Source organism: Lonchura striata, chromosome 2 (assembly GCF_050655825.1).
Source record: "Lonchura striata isolate lonStrDom1 chromosome 2, ASM5065582v1, whole genome shotgun sequence".
Classification (NCBI taxonomy): domain Eukaryota; kingdom Metazoa; phylum Chordata; class Aves; order Passeriformes; family Estrildidae; genus Lonchura; species Lonchura striata.
The window spans coordinates 37,549,267-37,564,966 of NC_140704.1; the positions used below are offsets into that span (position 1 = coordinate 37,549,267).

Here is a 15,700-nt window from a genome sequence, read left to right on the forward strand (position 1 = left end):
TCATCTTTCAGATAGTTATATTTACTCCAAAATGGTCCTGAATTTTAATAAACTTGTAGAAGTTAGAGGCCATAAAACTCGTCCTTGGCTAAACTCTTCACTATGTGTTTGAGATTTCAAACTAGTTTAAGATAGGATTTATCAGTATTACTGTTTCTTTTAGTCATGTACTGAATTCCAGAAAAGGAGCATTGACAGCATTGACATTGGCACCGAAGGAGATAAACAATGAGAACAGGATGTGATGTCACAAAAATACTTAATATTTTACATAGTGTAGGCTCACATTTTCACATGCATCTTGATAAACAGAAAGCCCACTCTTATTTTCTTAGGAGCTTAGAGTCTTTAAGCTTGAACTGTGCTGAAGTCAGTTTTACTACCCCTGTTAGTAAAAATACCAGATTTCTTATTATGTGTTAACCCCAAAACCAGGACACTTATATAGTAGTCTGGGTTCTGATTTCACGTGTTTTCAAAGAGATTTGTGCAATGAAATAATTTGAATGTCTGTGCTTCATATCTACCCAAAAGAATGTTGTAGAGTTGTGAAAACCTTTTTAGATCTTGCTCCTCAGTGTTGGTCTAATATTCATAAAATTACATAATGTTCATAAATTTACTTTTGCTAAAAAATGATATAAAGTTAGAAATTCCCCAGGATGCTTTGAAGAGACTCTAAAAACTAAAAACTAAGTTTATGGGAAGTGAAATGCAGAAACAGGGCCTCCTAAGCAGCATGATTTCACTTTTCAGGGAATATGGGGCAATATGCTACTGTATCTTTGGTAATTAATTAAAAGTGACTAAAGGCAGGTCCATTCAGTTATGGTACTCCTGATACAAATGGAAGATAAATGAAGTGAGACATTAAATGTACCAACAGCATCCTTGCATTGATTTGACACCTAGAAAGTCCTTTAAACTTTTAAAATGTAGAGCCAATTGTAATATTTCAGTACTAAAATGACAGATGTAATTCTTCTAGTTTTATTACTTTATTTAGCTATTCTTAATTTTATATAATTTTATATAATTTATCTTAAAATAAAGATGTATACTTTTCAAATACAATATTTCTTGACATGGTCAGTCCTTTTCATTTTAGATCATCATATTTATACCATTTGCTTACTGACCTCTCACATCAGCTTTCACAGCAGTTTTCAAGAAGGTTACTAATTTCATGGTTCAGAGCAATGATGATCCTTCAGAACAAAGGTTTGAAGCCATAGGTAGTTGGAAAAATGCAGATAGCATAAAAATATAAATATATATAATATACCTCCCACAAAAATACCATCTCTTTGGGTCACAACAGAATAGTTATTCTTTAACACTTTGAATAGAATTTAAGAAAACATCCCTGAACCTGATTGTTTTTCTGAGTTCATTACCCAGCCACTTCCCCGCAGGCTTATTTCACATTCTTATTCCAGTGAGTGACTGTGTCTTCGATGAAATGATCTGCTTCCTTGTGCTTTAGGCGTCCTCTTGGCCCTGGAGTGTTACAGCAATATGAAACATGATGGCATATTTTTCTTTAATAGTGCTCTCCACACAAAATGTATTGACAAGTAGGTGTAAAGTGTCTTCTGTTTGCTACGTCCTCTGTCATCTGCTGTAGACATAGCCTTGACCAGAAGCTCTCTTTGCCCCATTAGATAGCTGTGCCAGTATTTTCCTTGACAAATATATATATATATATATATACACATACATACATACATATATACACACACACACATATATATATATATATATATATATATATATATATATATATATATATATATATATATATATATATATATATAAATAGAACTGTTATGCTGATGTCCTGGGTACGTTGGCTTGTTACTGACCAAGAGGAGTGCGGAGCAGCAAGGCACAGAAAATCCACTATACATTCTAACATTTAGGCTTTATCCTTTATTAGGTAGTGAGTAAGAGACAAAAAGAACTGAGTTTGTTGTTTACAGCTGAACTTTAAAAGAGACTTGTGTGAACAAAAACTTGTTCCATAGAGCACTGTGACAAAAGAGGTCCAAGAACACTGAAGGTGTCATTGCAAATTAGCTGATGTAAGTAGTTGAAATGACACTCTTTTATCTCTAGCAAAATTTGTATGAACTCTGCTCTTAGTACTGTGCCTCCATACATGCCACAGGCCACGTTTTGACAAGGATCAGCCTGTTGATTTTGATTGCATCTCAACAATATGGCAGGATGTACAGCAGGTGTCCATGCACCAGAAGGCTGTGCATAAGAGCCTTCAGGATATTTGTCTATCTCCCATTTTCCCATCTGCCTGCTTCCTCAAGAGAAAAAGACAGCCTGTCCAGATCTTCTACCTTCCCAAAATGTGAGTACTCCTCTGCTCCTTTAGCAAGATCTTACTTACCCAGGATCTTACAAAAGGCTCTGGAAACAAGTGGTCGTTCATGGAACACAGCTTGAAAGCTGCTGCCCTTTTCAAGGAGGAATCTGAATGCAGCTGGCAGTGGCACTACAGCTTCTGCAAACTTCCAAATATGTAAGGTTGAAAGCAGGCTTAAAAGAACAAGTCCTCTGAATCTTACTATCTCATGTACCCAAATAAAATGAAAAAAATTCTAAATTGAGTGTGAGGAGCAGGTTTTGAAGGCTGGCTTATTTACTGCCTCTTTACTGGGAGCTGTAGAGTAGAGAGCCCTTTTAAATGTCAGCCCCTAGATATTTAGATGTTTAAACTTGGCTTCAGGAACTTACTCATATTGTTGTTTTGAAAGCTAGGCCAAAGCAATCCAGCTCATATTAGCCCTGGAATATCCATCATGTCTTTTTCATGGCTACATAGGTGTGAATTAAATATAAACAAAAGCTCATTTCATTTCAAGGCACAAACGTTTGCAAATAAACTGGATGAAATACAAATACATAGCACAGAACTTATTTTAATATTTCTAGATAAATAAATGAATCTCTTTGGAATTCTTCAGACACAGATATCCATGGAACCTCTTCTTTCTCTTTCTTTATATATTTTTTATAAAATCTAAATGCGGAGAGGTTTAAAAAATGGCAAATACGAATGTATATGGAAGGCTCACTGATGAACTGCAAGTCAAAAGTGCTGTATATTCCCATCCTCTATATCTCCCATCTGTCTGCAATAACCACAGGCAGCATTGTATAGCAACCACATGGTCAATATTTTGCATTACTGGCTTTTAATGAAATCTTTCAAATAATTTCCCCATCTAAACTTAAATTATGCTTTTAAATTTTATTCTGCCTAAATGTACAGTAGGCATTTCACTTAGCTACACATCAGAGTGGTTGCATGTGACTCAGCAGCGCACTCCATAATATTAATAGATACTTTTCAGCTCCCTATGGGAAAAAGCAGGCAGCAAGGATCAGATTCAAAAAGTCTATTTTTTTTTTCTCTGTTGTTTGTTACTTACCACTTAATGACCCACATGTGAAATCAATGGTTATATAATTATTTTATATAGTAGATTTTCTGTTTATAAGTTATTTTTCTTACTCTAACATATATACAATATATCTATATATACCCCTGATAAATCTTACTTTAAAGGGACACAGTCAACCCCTTTAAGCCTCACAGTAAATATATAAGGCTTTAAGCTGTCCATACATCACGGTCAGCTACAGAATTCAAGGGTCCCTTGAGATCCTAAAAGTTGTATTTGTTCCAAACCCATGATGTGCAGTTATCCCGTAATATGTATCTCATGTGTCACTGTTTACATTTTATAGGTATATTAAGACATTTTATATCACATCAATAGGAAATAAAACAAGGGAATAAGTCTGTTGCTAAGACTAAGCCTATTGCAAAAAATATTACTTGTATCTACAGACACTCCCACTGGTGTGATATAAAATGAATATGTGCCATTCTTGGGATGAAATTCTGGCTACACTGCAGTCAGAAGGAACTTTAAACTGACTTAAATGAGACCAGGATTTCTCTCCTGTTTTTCATTTGTCAGTTATGATTCTGTGTAACTGATTTGTGTCTTCCCTCTGCTCAACACTGAAGTGTCTGGCCTGTTTCATGACGAGATAATATTTTTTGTTTTCCACTGTCATGTCTGAAACATTGATCTATCATGTATGTATTACACTTTTTGAATAAACACACAGTGTACACATACATTCTCAGTTAAATACATTTGACCCATTCTACTGTGTACAGCATCTGAATTATTTTTTCCCCATTAGATCTTCTTTATCATTTTCTTTGCCCTAATCTAGATTATTTTCATTCTTCTGTGAGTGAGAAAAACTTCGCTCACCAGGAACAGCTCCACATTATTGTAATAATTTTTGACTATTTACCGAAGTGACATAATTTTGTTCATTTTATCTTTTGCAACTGAGTTAGAATCCTAGTGGCATAGATAGAGACACAATACTACTGTTTTACAAGACATCTATTGTATCTACTTTTGTTCAGATAAATACCCAGTAACTGCTGATTTGGCAGGAGGATTGGTAAGGGTACTACTATTCACAGTGTTTCTTTTTTTTTTTTTTCCTTCTTCTTTAATCTACAGAATAAAGTATTTTATATACATTGGAACCAGTTAATGCCCTTTAGACAAATTTGTAAGTTGTTTCATAAAGCAGGAAAGACATTGCAGGGAAATATATGTGCCAAAATGCACAGTCAAAAAGGCTCTGTAAGTTTTATATGTCACTACAAGTCAATGCTGGAGATCAGTTTTAAAACGATCAATGCTCAAGAGAAATGTTCTTATCTGGAGAAATACCACCCATTCCCCCTTTCAGAATTTGTTCGGTTCTCTATCAAAAGTTCTGGCTCTTCATATATACTTTAAACTATAAATAAACACTGCATAGTTCAATGTTCATGATTTTCTTTTTTTTTTTTTTTGTCTTTTGATTTGAAAAATTATTGCAGTACAATTAATTCCTGTTTGGAGTTCAGTAAGGAGCAAACAGCACAGGAGTGTGGGTGGTCCGTATAGGCCCAGGAGCTGGTCGTAGGAGTGCTGGAGGAAGTGCTGAAGTCTGGAAAAGGGTGGCTGCTGGGGCTGTGCGAAGACTGAAGGGGGAATTCACAGCCACAGCAGCAGCTGCTGCTGCAGCTGCTAGCGGATTTGGTAAGATTCGTGGGGCCATCGGCTTTGAAGGTTCCTTTGAAAATACTAATTTTACCTGTGGGGAAGAAGAGAAAACAAACAAACAGAGACACATAATTTGTTCACATTAGCTACGTGAGAGGGAGCTTGATTTAAGATTATATATGCAGAATCAAGCAAGAGAGGCCTCATGGTGGCTATTGACTCTCTGAGATACAGCCTTGTAATAGGTGATATGACCTCCCCAATGGACAACGTACAAGGATTTGGCTGGGGACAAAGAGTTCCAGTGTTCACACCTTATTGCTGACACTCATAATTTAATATGAGATTAGAAATCAAAGTAAATCTAAAATGGGACTGGGGAATCTGCACCAAAGCAAAGCTGCATGTACCCTGCAACAATTAAACAAGGAAAAATCAGATATCAATTAATAGATCTACATCTGAACAGCTTAATGTAGAGACCAGAGCAGAATGGAAACTTATCTTATTCCCTGGTCTTACAAGATACTTTTGTTTTAACCATTAGGTTTCAAGTTCTACTTAAAATAAAGATCTCCATATAGCTCCTCATTTACTCCCGCTTCTAATAAAAAGCAAATAAACCAGTCTTATCTTTCATGAGTTATGAAAATCATGTATTTAAATGGGTGCTGCCCCATATAATTTTGCTGTGTCTTCAATGTCTTCAATTGTTTTCCACTAAGATAGTGTTCATTCTTTCAAGCATTGTGAATAAAGAAGTATTCTGCCAAACTATGATATTTTTGTTCCTGTCACTGAGGTTTTTTCTTAAAAAACATTTTAAATCATAACTTGATTTTATTGTGGACTACCAAATACAAATCAAAAAACCTTTCATTTAGAGTTTCCTAAAAAAGGGAAAAACCCCGAACCCTGAAGTTTCTCCAAGACTGAAAACAGTCACGAGAGGTTCAGTAATATTTAAGAAAATTTACATTTGGGATGCATACAAATGACCATAGTCTCTATAGATTTCTGCAGTTTTCAGTAGAATTTCAAGTTACTAATGAGATGCCAGGAGCCTGAATACCTTTGCAGTCCTGTTTTTATAACTCTGAGATAAGATTAGAAACTTCATTTACTGACAAAAAAAAGTTCCCATTGTCTCTGAAGGACTTTTGGTGGGTCTGTGTCCTGGCATGACCTGAGGCCTCTTACAAAAGGCATAAACCTGAATATGTGGTATTGAATATACAGAATATATGTAGCATGCTGTGGTACATCTCAGTGCAAGTATGGACACTTTTTACTTACAAGGAAACAATTTCTCATTCTTGACTTGAAAGGGATTTTAAAGTCATTAACTTGCATAATATCACTCTGACAAACAGAATCCTAGTGAGTGAATCATCAGAAATTAAGGGCAGGAGTACTCTGGCATGAACCACAACTGAGTTTCATCATTACACTATCACCATATTCCAAAAGGTCTGTTGGTTCTTTAGTGGCCATATAGATAGAGGATTTTAACTTTTCCCAGCACCTATTGGCATCAGGTACTTCTAATTAAATTACTAGATTACTTCTAGCTAGATAGCTTTTCAGTTAACTTATCAACATGATTCTGAGTTCAAGGTAGCTGCAAAACTAGTAATACTTAACATATGCAGTACTTTGTACATTCATTTCTAACCTCTATTATTCACAGGTCAACATTGGGAGCAAAGTAACCATTACTTTTTCCATTTCCAATGAAGTAAACTAAGGGACAAATAACTTGAAATATTAATGGGGAGCATTCCTGGTTTCAGCTAGGGAGAGGGAATAAATGAAAAGTAAAGAAAGAGCATTAAATTAAAGGTGAAATTAGTTGGCTTGTTGTTGTGCTGTTCTGCACTTCAAGTGACAACAATTCCTGCAGTTTTTATATTCAAAACCAAAATGACTAAATGGAGAACTAGTCTTTCCTTTCTTATTGAAGCCACAATTCTACTACGTGTATCTGTTCATTTATTGCTAGTTTTTTCTCTGCTTCTTAAATCTCTTTTGCCCTCTAGCCTGACCTGTATATTGTGAGCAATTGGGATTGAGGGAGAAGGAAAAGTACACACTGCTGTTATTTGTCCTGAACCTTGGCTGGAGTTCTCAGAAATCACCATTATATAAATTGGTAGAGAGCTGTGCACAACCACAACAATAGTGTAATAGTTGTTTTCATCCCCTGAAAAATAATTAATTTCCTGAAGGAATTACAATCCTGTCAGAAAGGTTTTCCAGATTCCATATCCTACTTACCCCATTACATATTTTCTATTCCTTTCAGTACAGCTTGTATTGGAGACCTTGATCTTTCTTGTGGATCACTGAGAAACCCTATGGGGCTATTTCCCTATTAGTAGATCTACCATAATGGTGCACTGCTTTATTCTACCACTGAATCCTGCATGAATATGCCACTCATGAGGGCTGCCCCAACAAGGACATAGTTTCTGCTGCCAAAGGTTTACCTCAATGTAAAGAGAGATGGGTTTTCCCAGAAAAAAAGAAAGCTCCATATTGTGCCTGCATCAGAGAAGACGGTCAAGGCATAATCTCTATGAGGACAATGAATCAACATCCTCCCTCTGCCAGAACCACTTATAGAACCCTACAAAGCAGCAGATATAAAATTCACAAAATTCCAAGAGTGACTAGATTGGAAGAGACCTTCAAGTCTCTTGACTGGTTGAGTCCAACCCATGCCTTAACACCTCAACTAAACCATGGCACCAAGTGTCACATGCAGTCTTTTTTTAAACACATCCAGGGATGGTGACTCCACCACTTCCCCAGGCAGGCCATTCCAGTACTTTATCACTCTTTCTGTGAAAAAATTTTTCCTAATATCCAACCTGTATTTTCATTGAGACAGCTTGAGACTGTCCTCTCGTTCTGTCATTTTCTGCTTGGAGCAAGAGACCAACCCCCACCTGACTACAGCCACCTTTCAGGAAGTTGTAGAGAGCAAGAAGGTCACCCCTGAGTCTCCTTTTCTCCAGGCTGAACAACCCCAGCTCCCTCAGTCATTCATCACAGGGTTTGTGTTCCAAGCCTCTCACCAGCCTCATTGCCCTCCTCTGGACGTGCTTAAGCATCTCAATGTCCTTCCCAAACTGAGGGCCCAGAACTGGACACAGCACTCAAGGTGTGGCCTCACCAGTGCTGAGTACACGGGGAGAATGACCTCCCTGCTCCTGCTGGCCACACCATTCCTGATACAGGCCAAGATGCCACTGGCCTTCTTGGCCGCCAGGGCACACTGCTGGCTGGCCAGCCACACTGTTCCCACCCTATAACATTGTAGGGGATTATTGTGGCCAAAATGCAGGACTCATTTATGCAGTTTAACTGATGAAGAAGATAATAGTCTGATGTTTCACTATACTGCTTCTTAACTAGTGGCAGCATCCTAAGTTTTTTATTAAAAAAAAAAAACCAAAAAAACCCAGCTTTTGGAGCTAGTAAGAGCTGTGTTTCAGACAGTTTATCTTGGCAGTCGAAAATGTGACCAGAACCATTTTGAAACAGTCAAATGGAAGAAGAGACAGGTTTTTTTAATTGTTTCACTTGTTATCTCAACAATTCTCTAAATAAGAATAGAATGAATGGTTTATATTTTATAGAGTTTTATTTAGTTATTTCATCGCTATTGTCCTTGGTGAAAGCTAGAAAAATCCTGTTTGACATCTGGAGGTTTTTTCCGTCTCTTGCTCTCTAGTGACCCTTGCAATTAACTTCTTTCCTGAGGTTATTCAGAGTAGCTACAAAAGCAGGGGTCCACAGGCTGTAGTAAACACAAGTATATAAAAAAATCCCTTTGTGGGTTTCCAGTGGCTCCTTCATGTACTTAATACTCCAATGGTTTACACTATTACTCTCCTTCTAAGCATTTTCTCACTTAACATTTTCTAAAAATCCTATTCATCAGGATTAAAATAAAAGTCAAATAAAAAAGGATGATTGGCTTACCCCTAGAGGATGTGTTCCCTTTTGGAGTTTGTTGTAAGGGCTGTATTTAGGTTTAGGTGGTTTCCCAGCAGCTCTGTCTTTGTGCCTTCTACTGCTTATGTGCTGTTAAAATATATTGGGGGGGTAGGGAGGGGAGAAAGAAAACAAAGGATGAGAGTTGATAGTTCCAAAACAGATCACTTCAGGTTCTGCTTTACACAAGATTACTGCTCCAATATGAAAGGCTTTTGCTCTACAGCAGCATTACTTTGACTAATTCAATAATGAAAATGACTAGGCTCTTTTAAAGTTTGTAGGATCTTTTGTGCACCACATATTGGGGACTGTAAGTTTCATCAGTCCTAAGTTCAGCTCTGCTTCCACTACAGTTAAATATTTTCCCACCTTTTTTAACTTCAGCAGGACTTGAGTCAGGTTAAAGACTTTGAAAAACTCCTCTCTAACTCTATAAAGCACCCATCAAATTCAATTGACTGCTGGTAGAAAGTTTTTAAAGAATATTATAGACTAAAGCATCCCCTATTTGGGGAAGAATATAAGGTCATAAAATTGTTTAAATCCCTAAGCTGCCTGGAGATCCTTCTGAGATGGGTACATAGCAGACTAAGAGACAGTGGAAAAAAATGCATGAAATCCATTATCTTCTTTATAAGATCTAGGAGATTTTTAAAGTATCTTACTACTCAGTACTAGAAGAGACCTTTTTCAGAATTCTTTTTTTACTTTGATTTTAATTTTCAAGAGAATTATCACAATAAAAAGACATAAAACTGGACTTTTTTCTCTGAGACCAGAAGAATGGATATTGCTATTGTCCATTATTGAATTAATCTTCGTTCTTGTAAAATAAAGCTCCTTTACAAGTATTTAATTTCAATAGGCATATGGAATTAAACTAAGTGTTTTTCAGAAAGCTTTGATCATCTGAAGAATGACTGAACATAACTGAGTGTAATTGCAATTTAGAGGTCATGCTTCTGAGTTAGAGTGAAACATTGATAAAAATATTAGAAATCCTCTCCATCCCACATTTCTAAGTGGGTTACTTAGTATTCTGTGAAAGTAGTGGTTGCATCCACCTTCACATCCTTGTCAAGACAAATATCATACAGCACATGAAATGGCAGAGTTTATTAGCTCAGGACAATTCTAGCAGCCTAAAGACAGTAATGTGCTACACCTTCTATAACTCTTTATCAAATGTGTATAATTGAGAGCTTTTGAGAAGACATATTCCATGCAAGGGAAAATCATAATCAATCAATCAATCAATCAATCAATCAGCATTGCAGCCATGTACAATGGAAAAAACTGTGAGTTCCATTTGGACACAAACTGCTAATATGGACATGTGCTGACTGTGTTGGTACTTTACCACCATGAAAACAAAGAACAGCCAAAGACTGTCACTCTACAAGCTGGCTGAGTACCTGTTTCAGTTGTGTCTCAGAGTTTACGTGCACATCACATATTTCACAGTGAAATGTTTTGTTCTGAAGGCCTGTGTTTCCTTTATTCACAGGTCCTTTGCCTTTTACGCCTGCCCGGGGAAAGGCTTTTATGGTTCCGCTTCCATTCCGAGCTTCCAGCATAGTTTTGTGCTTAGTCCCTGGAGACAATAGAAATGGGAAACAGAAACAACTTTGGCAATTGGGTTGCATTCATTGTTTTATTTTATTTTTGAAATAAAATCATATGAGCCTCAGCTTGGTGCCATGTGCTATCCTTGGAATACGACTGTGTTGGTCTGTATCAGAGTCATACTAACGTAACAGGATTTCACACCTGATATTTATTTACTAAATTACATACCTATAGGTAATGCACTAGAACAAAGCAGCCAGACCAGAAAGTAGCAGCACAATCAGGTACCCTGATGTGAAGTTAAATGTGTGTGACTTTTGTCATTAACTCCTGCTGCTAATAAGACCTGAATTGTAGTTACAAAAGAAAAGTAATTTAGCTACTAAAGATGCAGTTGGCTTTGATTTGTATTCCTCCTGAACAGATTGATAAACAGTATGTCTAGGTAACTTATAATTAAATCTGTAATTAACTAATTACTCTCCAAACCAGAAAGGGGCAGAGGTTCCTGGAAGCAACCTATGGATCATTAATGTCCTGGACAGAAACCAAAACATATGAGAAACATATATGAGAGAAAAATTCAATTACCTTTTTTTTTCCTTTGTAAATAAAGGTTGCATAGAGAACACTGGTGTTCTGTTGCTTCACCCTTATTCAGACTGAACAGTTTCTTAAATTGTTGACTCCCACACAGGTAGTCTGTGATGATAATGGACTAACTACTGCATACAGAACCACCACTCCACTGCTAATTGCTGTATGCATCCTCAGGGACTTGTGAAAAAATGCATGTGTGTGAGCACACACACAATTTATCAGCACAGGCAGCAAAAGCTTGGGAGGCTGTGTTTAAATATTCAGAATAGTGTTTTGTCTCTCAGCCTGATCAGAATATTTAGAGTCTAACTCTCATATGAAGTTAATAGTTGAAAAGGGTACAGCTTGAAGTTGAACTTTCACCAGCTGAAGATCTGGAAAATAGTAAACAGCATCCAAAACTGATGGAATTTTGATTCTCATGAATGCCAAGAAGTTATAATTTCCATTCTGAGTTCTATAGATATGTCAAAGTTATTTCTTTTTTAATTGAATCATAAAACCTCTGATCACTTTGCTCTAGGTATATTATCACTGTCTCAACATTTAAAACCTAACATTCTCTTTCTGTCTATGAACTCTGCTTACCCTTGACAAGACATAGCCCCTGACATCCCAGATCAGGAATTTTCTGTAATGTGGCTATAGGTGGTCACTATCACCATATCAAATCCCTAGAGCTTTTAACCCCACCCACCACAGAGCTAATCAATAACATGCTAAAATTGTGACTGTGAATGGTGGATGTCTATTGTGGAAACCCACTGATGCTACTAGCTCTAATGGCAAGAAAAAGTTTAAAACCTAAAAAAGATGGAGGAAGGCAATTACTCTCATGCAGCAGCTGCTATCAGTTGATGAAAACAAAGGGAAAATATACATAATATTAACAAGCTGTTTATTAACAGACAATATGGAGCTAAGAACTCTAACTCTCATCATTGAACTCTGACTGACTAATGCTCCCTCTTTTAGCCTTAATTTGTTAAGTTTCAAACAAAGCTAATGGCATTCACTCTCATTTTGCTAGTTGGCACAAGCAAAACTATGCAAACTCTGAACACCAAGGATAATGAAGTCGAGCTGTCATTTAGCTCAATAAGATTTTGAAGCTGCAAAGGCTAAAGTGTAAGAAAATCTGCAACTTGCAATAAATTCCTTTCTTTCTCTTTTTTGAAGGCCTCTTTGCCTGTCATTTTTATACTTTAATAGCTAATGAATTCCATGTAATTGCCAGTTTTCTGCCACCTCTTTGTCCCCTGCTGCAAGAGATCTAATCTATTCAGGGGAAGATAATTGCAGCGCTCTTGAGACAGAAGGGGAAGAAAAAAGGACGCAAGCAAGCACTGCTCCATCTCACCACTGTTGTGCGCCTCCAGCTGCGAGGCAGAGTTGACAGCGACTTTGCATAGTGAACAGTACAGCAGCCTTTTTGCTTTTTCTTCCTCAGTCTCAACGGAAGGGCAAGTGCTGCTGCTCGTGGCTGTTGTGGGGATTTTCTCCACTTTAGAGGTGATCTCAGTTGTCATAACACTGCTCTTCCGGATTTCCACGGTTGTCGTCGTTGATATTGCTGGTGTCCCTGTGTTAGTGTCTGTGGGCAAAGGGAAGAGATGGAAAGAAATGAGCACAAACAGAAAAAAATCGTGTGACCTTTGGTGTTTGCTTGTTGACATCCCAATGCTGTGATGACACAGAGAGGCAGATTGTTCTGGTGATGGTTTGACTAATGGTGATGAACTAAACCTGACCTTTTTCTTTGTATTTCGTGTGGTTACAAAATACAGTACTCCCATGTATTAGAAAACCATGTGTTGTCTCCTGCAGTCTGCTCACACAGAACTCATAATCTGAGCAAAAAAGTCATTAAGAATGTACTGTAAAACAGAAGAAAAATGTAATAAAAGAGGCCATGTAAATGACCAGGTCAACCAGCAGTTTAAATTTATACACACAAATTGAGATTCATAAACAGCCATAGTAACATGTAATACTTATTCTAATTGGGTAGCCAAGCTAAAGTTTTAACATCTTGTACTAATAAAATGAAAATGAAAAAAAATGGCCTTTATATCTAGTAAAAAGAAAGAAGAAATAGATACTTGACTTGATTTTTTCCCAACACCAATAATAAAAGAATGAAGACAATTATAAATACACAGCACACACTGTTATCCATTATTGCATAATGATACATGTTAATAACAGTAACTAAATACACAACATTCCATATCTGAGACCTAAACAAACACTAATAACATTTTTAGTCTGCCTATCAGTTGGAAAGACTAAAAGCAAGATATATACCTAAATCTGACATCTTATTTATTGCAGCTAAGAACTTGTGCTTTTCCCATAGTTATCAAATGAAAGAGAGAAAAAATACACAATAATATTTTAGTTTGAATCATTGAGACATGTTGCTTGGAAATGGCAGTATCGTGGTTGTTAAGTACTTAGCACGGTGGAGGACAGCAGTGAAGGCAGTGAAGAAGGTGGTGGGTAGGGCACACGAGAAGGAGACAAAGGACAGGAGTTGTTCTGCCTTTGCAGTGCTATATTTTACCATGTTAAGCCTACTGAGTAGATTAAAAAAAAAAATCTTAGTTACTTTACTGAAATATGCTTGGATTTGGGTACTTTCCAGTATAGCTCATTTTGGCTTTATACATCATTTGATGTTAGTGATGCTCTACCTGTACTATGCTTTATTTATTGCCTCCCATCAGAATAGACAAAATAGCAATTCTTTCACTTAGAGAGTTAAATACGTGCTTGGATGCAGAAGAGACACGACTATCTGATACCACAGTGGTGTGTTGCAGACTAATACTGTTCAAAAACTTTGTTAATGGAAAACATTCCTAATAGCTTGGCAGGCATTATCAAATTGGAAGCAAGGCAAACACACTGAGAAACCTGATTCAAAACTATTTTAATGCATTGAAGAAACAGTTTAGAAAATTAGATGCTTTTCAGTAAAGACAATTGCAGGAATCCACACTGAGTAGGTTTAATCTGATCTATTAACATAGAATGATGAACAACAACCCCAGAACTGCATTTGGCAAAGTTTTATTGTTTATTTATTTTTGATTGTTTTCTTTGTTTATTTGCTTGGCTTTCAGAAAAATCTTTCAGTAGCAGACATGATGAACACAGATCTCTTCTATCATTGTGCTAGAAACCAGGTCCCCACCCCATTGAAATTGCAAAGCAAAAGATTTAGGAGGTATTTTTTCCTCCTCTGATCAGCTCTGAAGGCCCTGTGTCCAGCATGGGGACAGCAATGTCAAAAAAAAACCCCAAACAAACCCAAAATTACTTGCTTTGCTGTTAATTAAAAATTAGCAATAATTAAAAAGAAGCAATACAAATGCAAAGCAAAAAGAGAGGGTTTGCAATGGAGGGAGTCAAAATAAATTAGAAGTTTAGAAAACATGAACTGTGAATATGGAAGAAAAAGGGCAAGCACTGACAACGTTTTTCATATCTGTAGACGGTAGCTAAAAATAAGAGAATATACTCTTCTCCTTCATCCCTCCTAGTAGAACAAGGAGTATTGGATTACATCAAGAGAGACTTAGATTAGATGTGAAGAAATTGTTTCTAATATTAAAGTTTATGAAGCCTGGGAATAACCTACCTACACAGATCCTGAAATATTTCCTACTGGGGGACTTGAAGCTGGCTGAACAAATATCTACACAAATATGATTCCCTTTCAGTCAGTGAGAATATGACCCTTTAAGCTCTATTAAGTTCGATTCATTGTATATTTTGTCATGTTTGTACATACTCTCCCAGAGAGTTTTTAAAAATTATCATTCATAAATCCAAGAAAGAAGCTTCTTTCATGTGAATATTCTATGTATTGACAGGCATTAAAACATGTAGCAAAAAATAAAGTCTTACTCAAGGTCAAATCACAGTTTGGTTTTGTTTTTCCTGAAAGAGTGCCTGAAGGTTGTCAGATCTTGAAGGTACTGGGGATGTCAAATACCAGTGCAGAAGAAAGGAGTTTATCTTGCTGAATAGTCTCTTATTTATAATTTTTTTAAAAAATAAGGTTTCAAAAGGAAAAAAAAAATTGAAATACTAAGCAATTTGTTGAGAAACTGATGAAAAAATAAAGTCCTTGAAGATCTGTCCATAAAATTGTAGAGCTAACTAGTCACTCCTTTCCCATTCCAGAGAATCCATTGAATATTTGCTTTCCTTCAGTCAAAAATTACTGCAATGAAATAATTTTCCTCAAAATCTCAATCTCAATCCAAACCCTATTGCTTTATAAGCATTAACACTGCTTTTAAAACATCATATTCTGTGTCCTGGTACTACTGTCAGCTTCGCCAATGCGCTCTCTTGGTGACATGGAGGGCAAGGGGCAGACGGCCCAGGTAGGGGAAAGGGACATGAAC

The 15,700-nt window shown here is 36.6% G+C and overlaps 1 protein-coding gene across 7 annotated transcripts in view; it reads right to left on the minus strand.

The window, feature by feature from the left end:
* Nucleotides 1-969: 969 nt before the first annotated feature.
* The window catches only part of ZNF385D (zinc finger protein 385D), a 453,016-nt gene continuing 438,285 nt past the window's right edge, over nucleotides 970-15,700 (minus strand). For all 7 annotated transcript variants that reach the window (XM_085573190.1, XM_085573187.1, XM_021538112.4 and 4 more), the window contains 4 exons: nucleotides 12,640-12,873; nucleotides 10,526-10,704; nucleotides 9,096-9,197; nucleotides 970-5,196 (listed from right to left, as the gene is read on the minus strand). In XM_085573190.1, coding sequence (XP_085429316.1) covers nucleotides 4,963-5,196; nucleotides 9,096-9,197; nucleotides 10,526-10,704; nucleotides 12,640-12,873 — 749 coding nt within the window. In that variant the 3' untranslated portion in view covers nucleotides 970-4,962. The remainder of the gene's footprint in view (nucleotides 5,197-9,095; nucleotides 9,198-10,525; nucleotides 10,705-12,639; nucleotides 12,874-15,700) is intronic.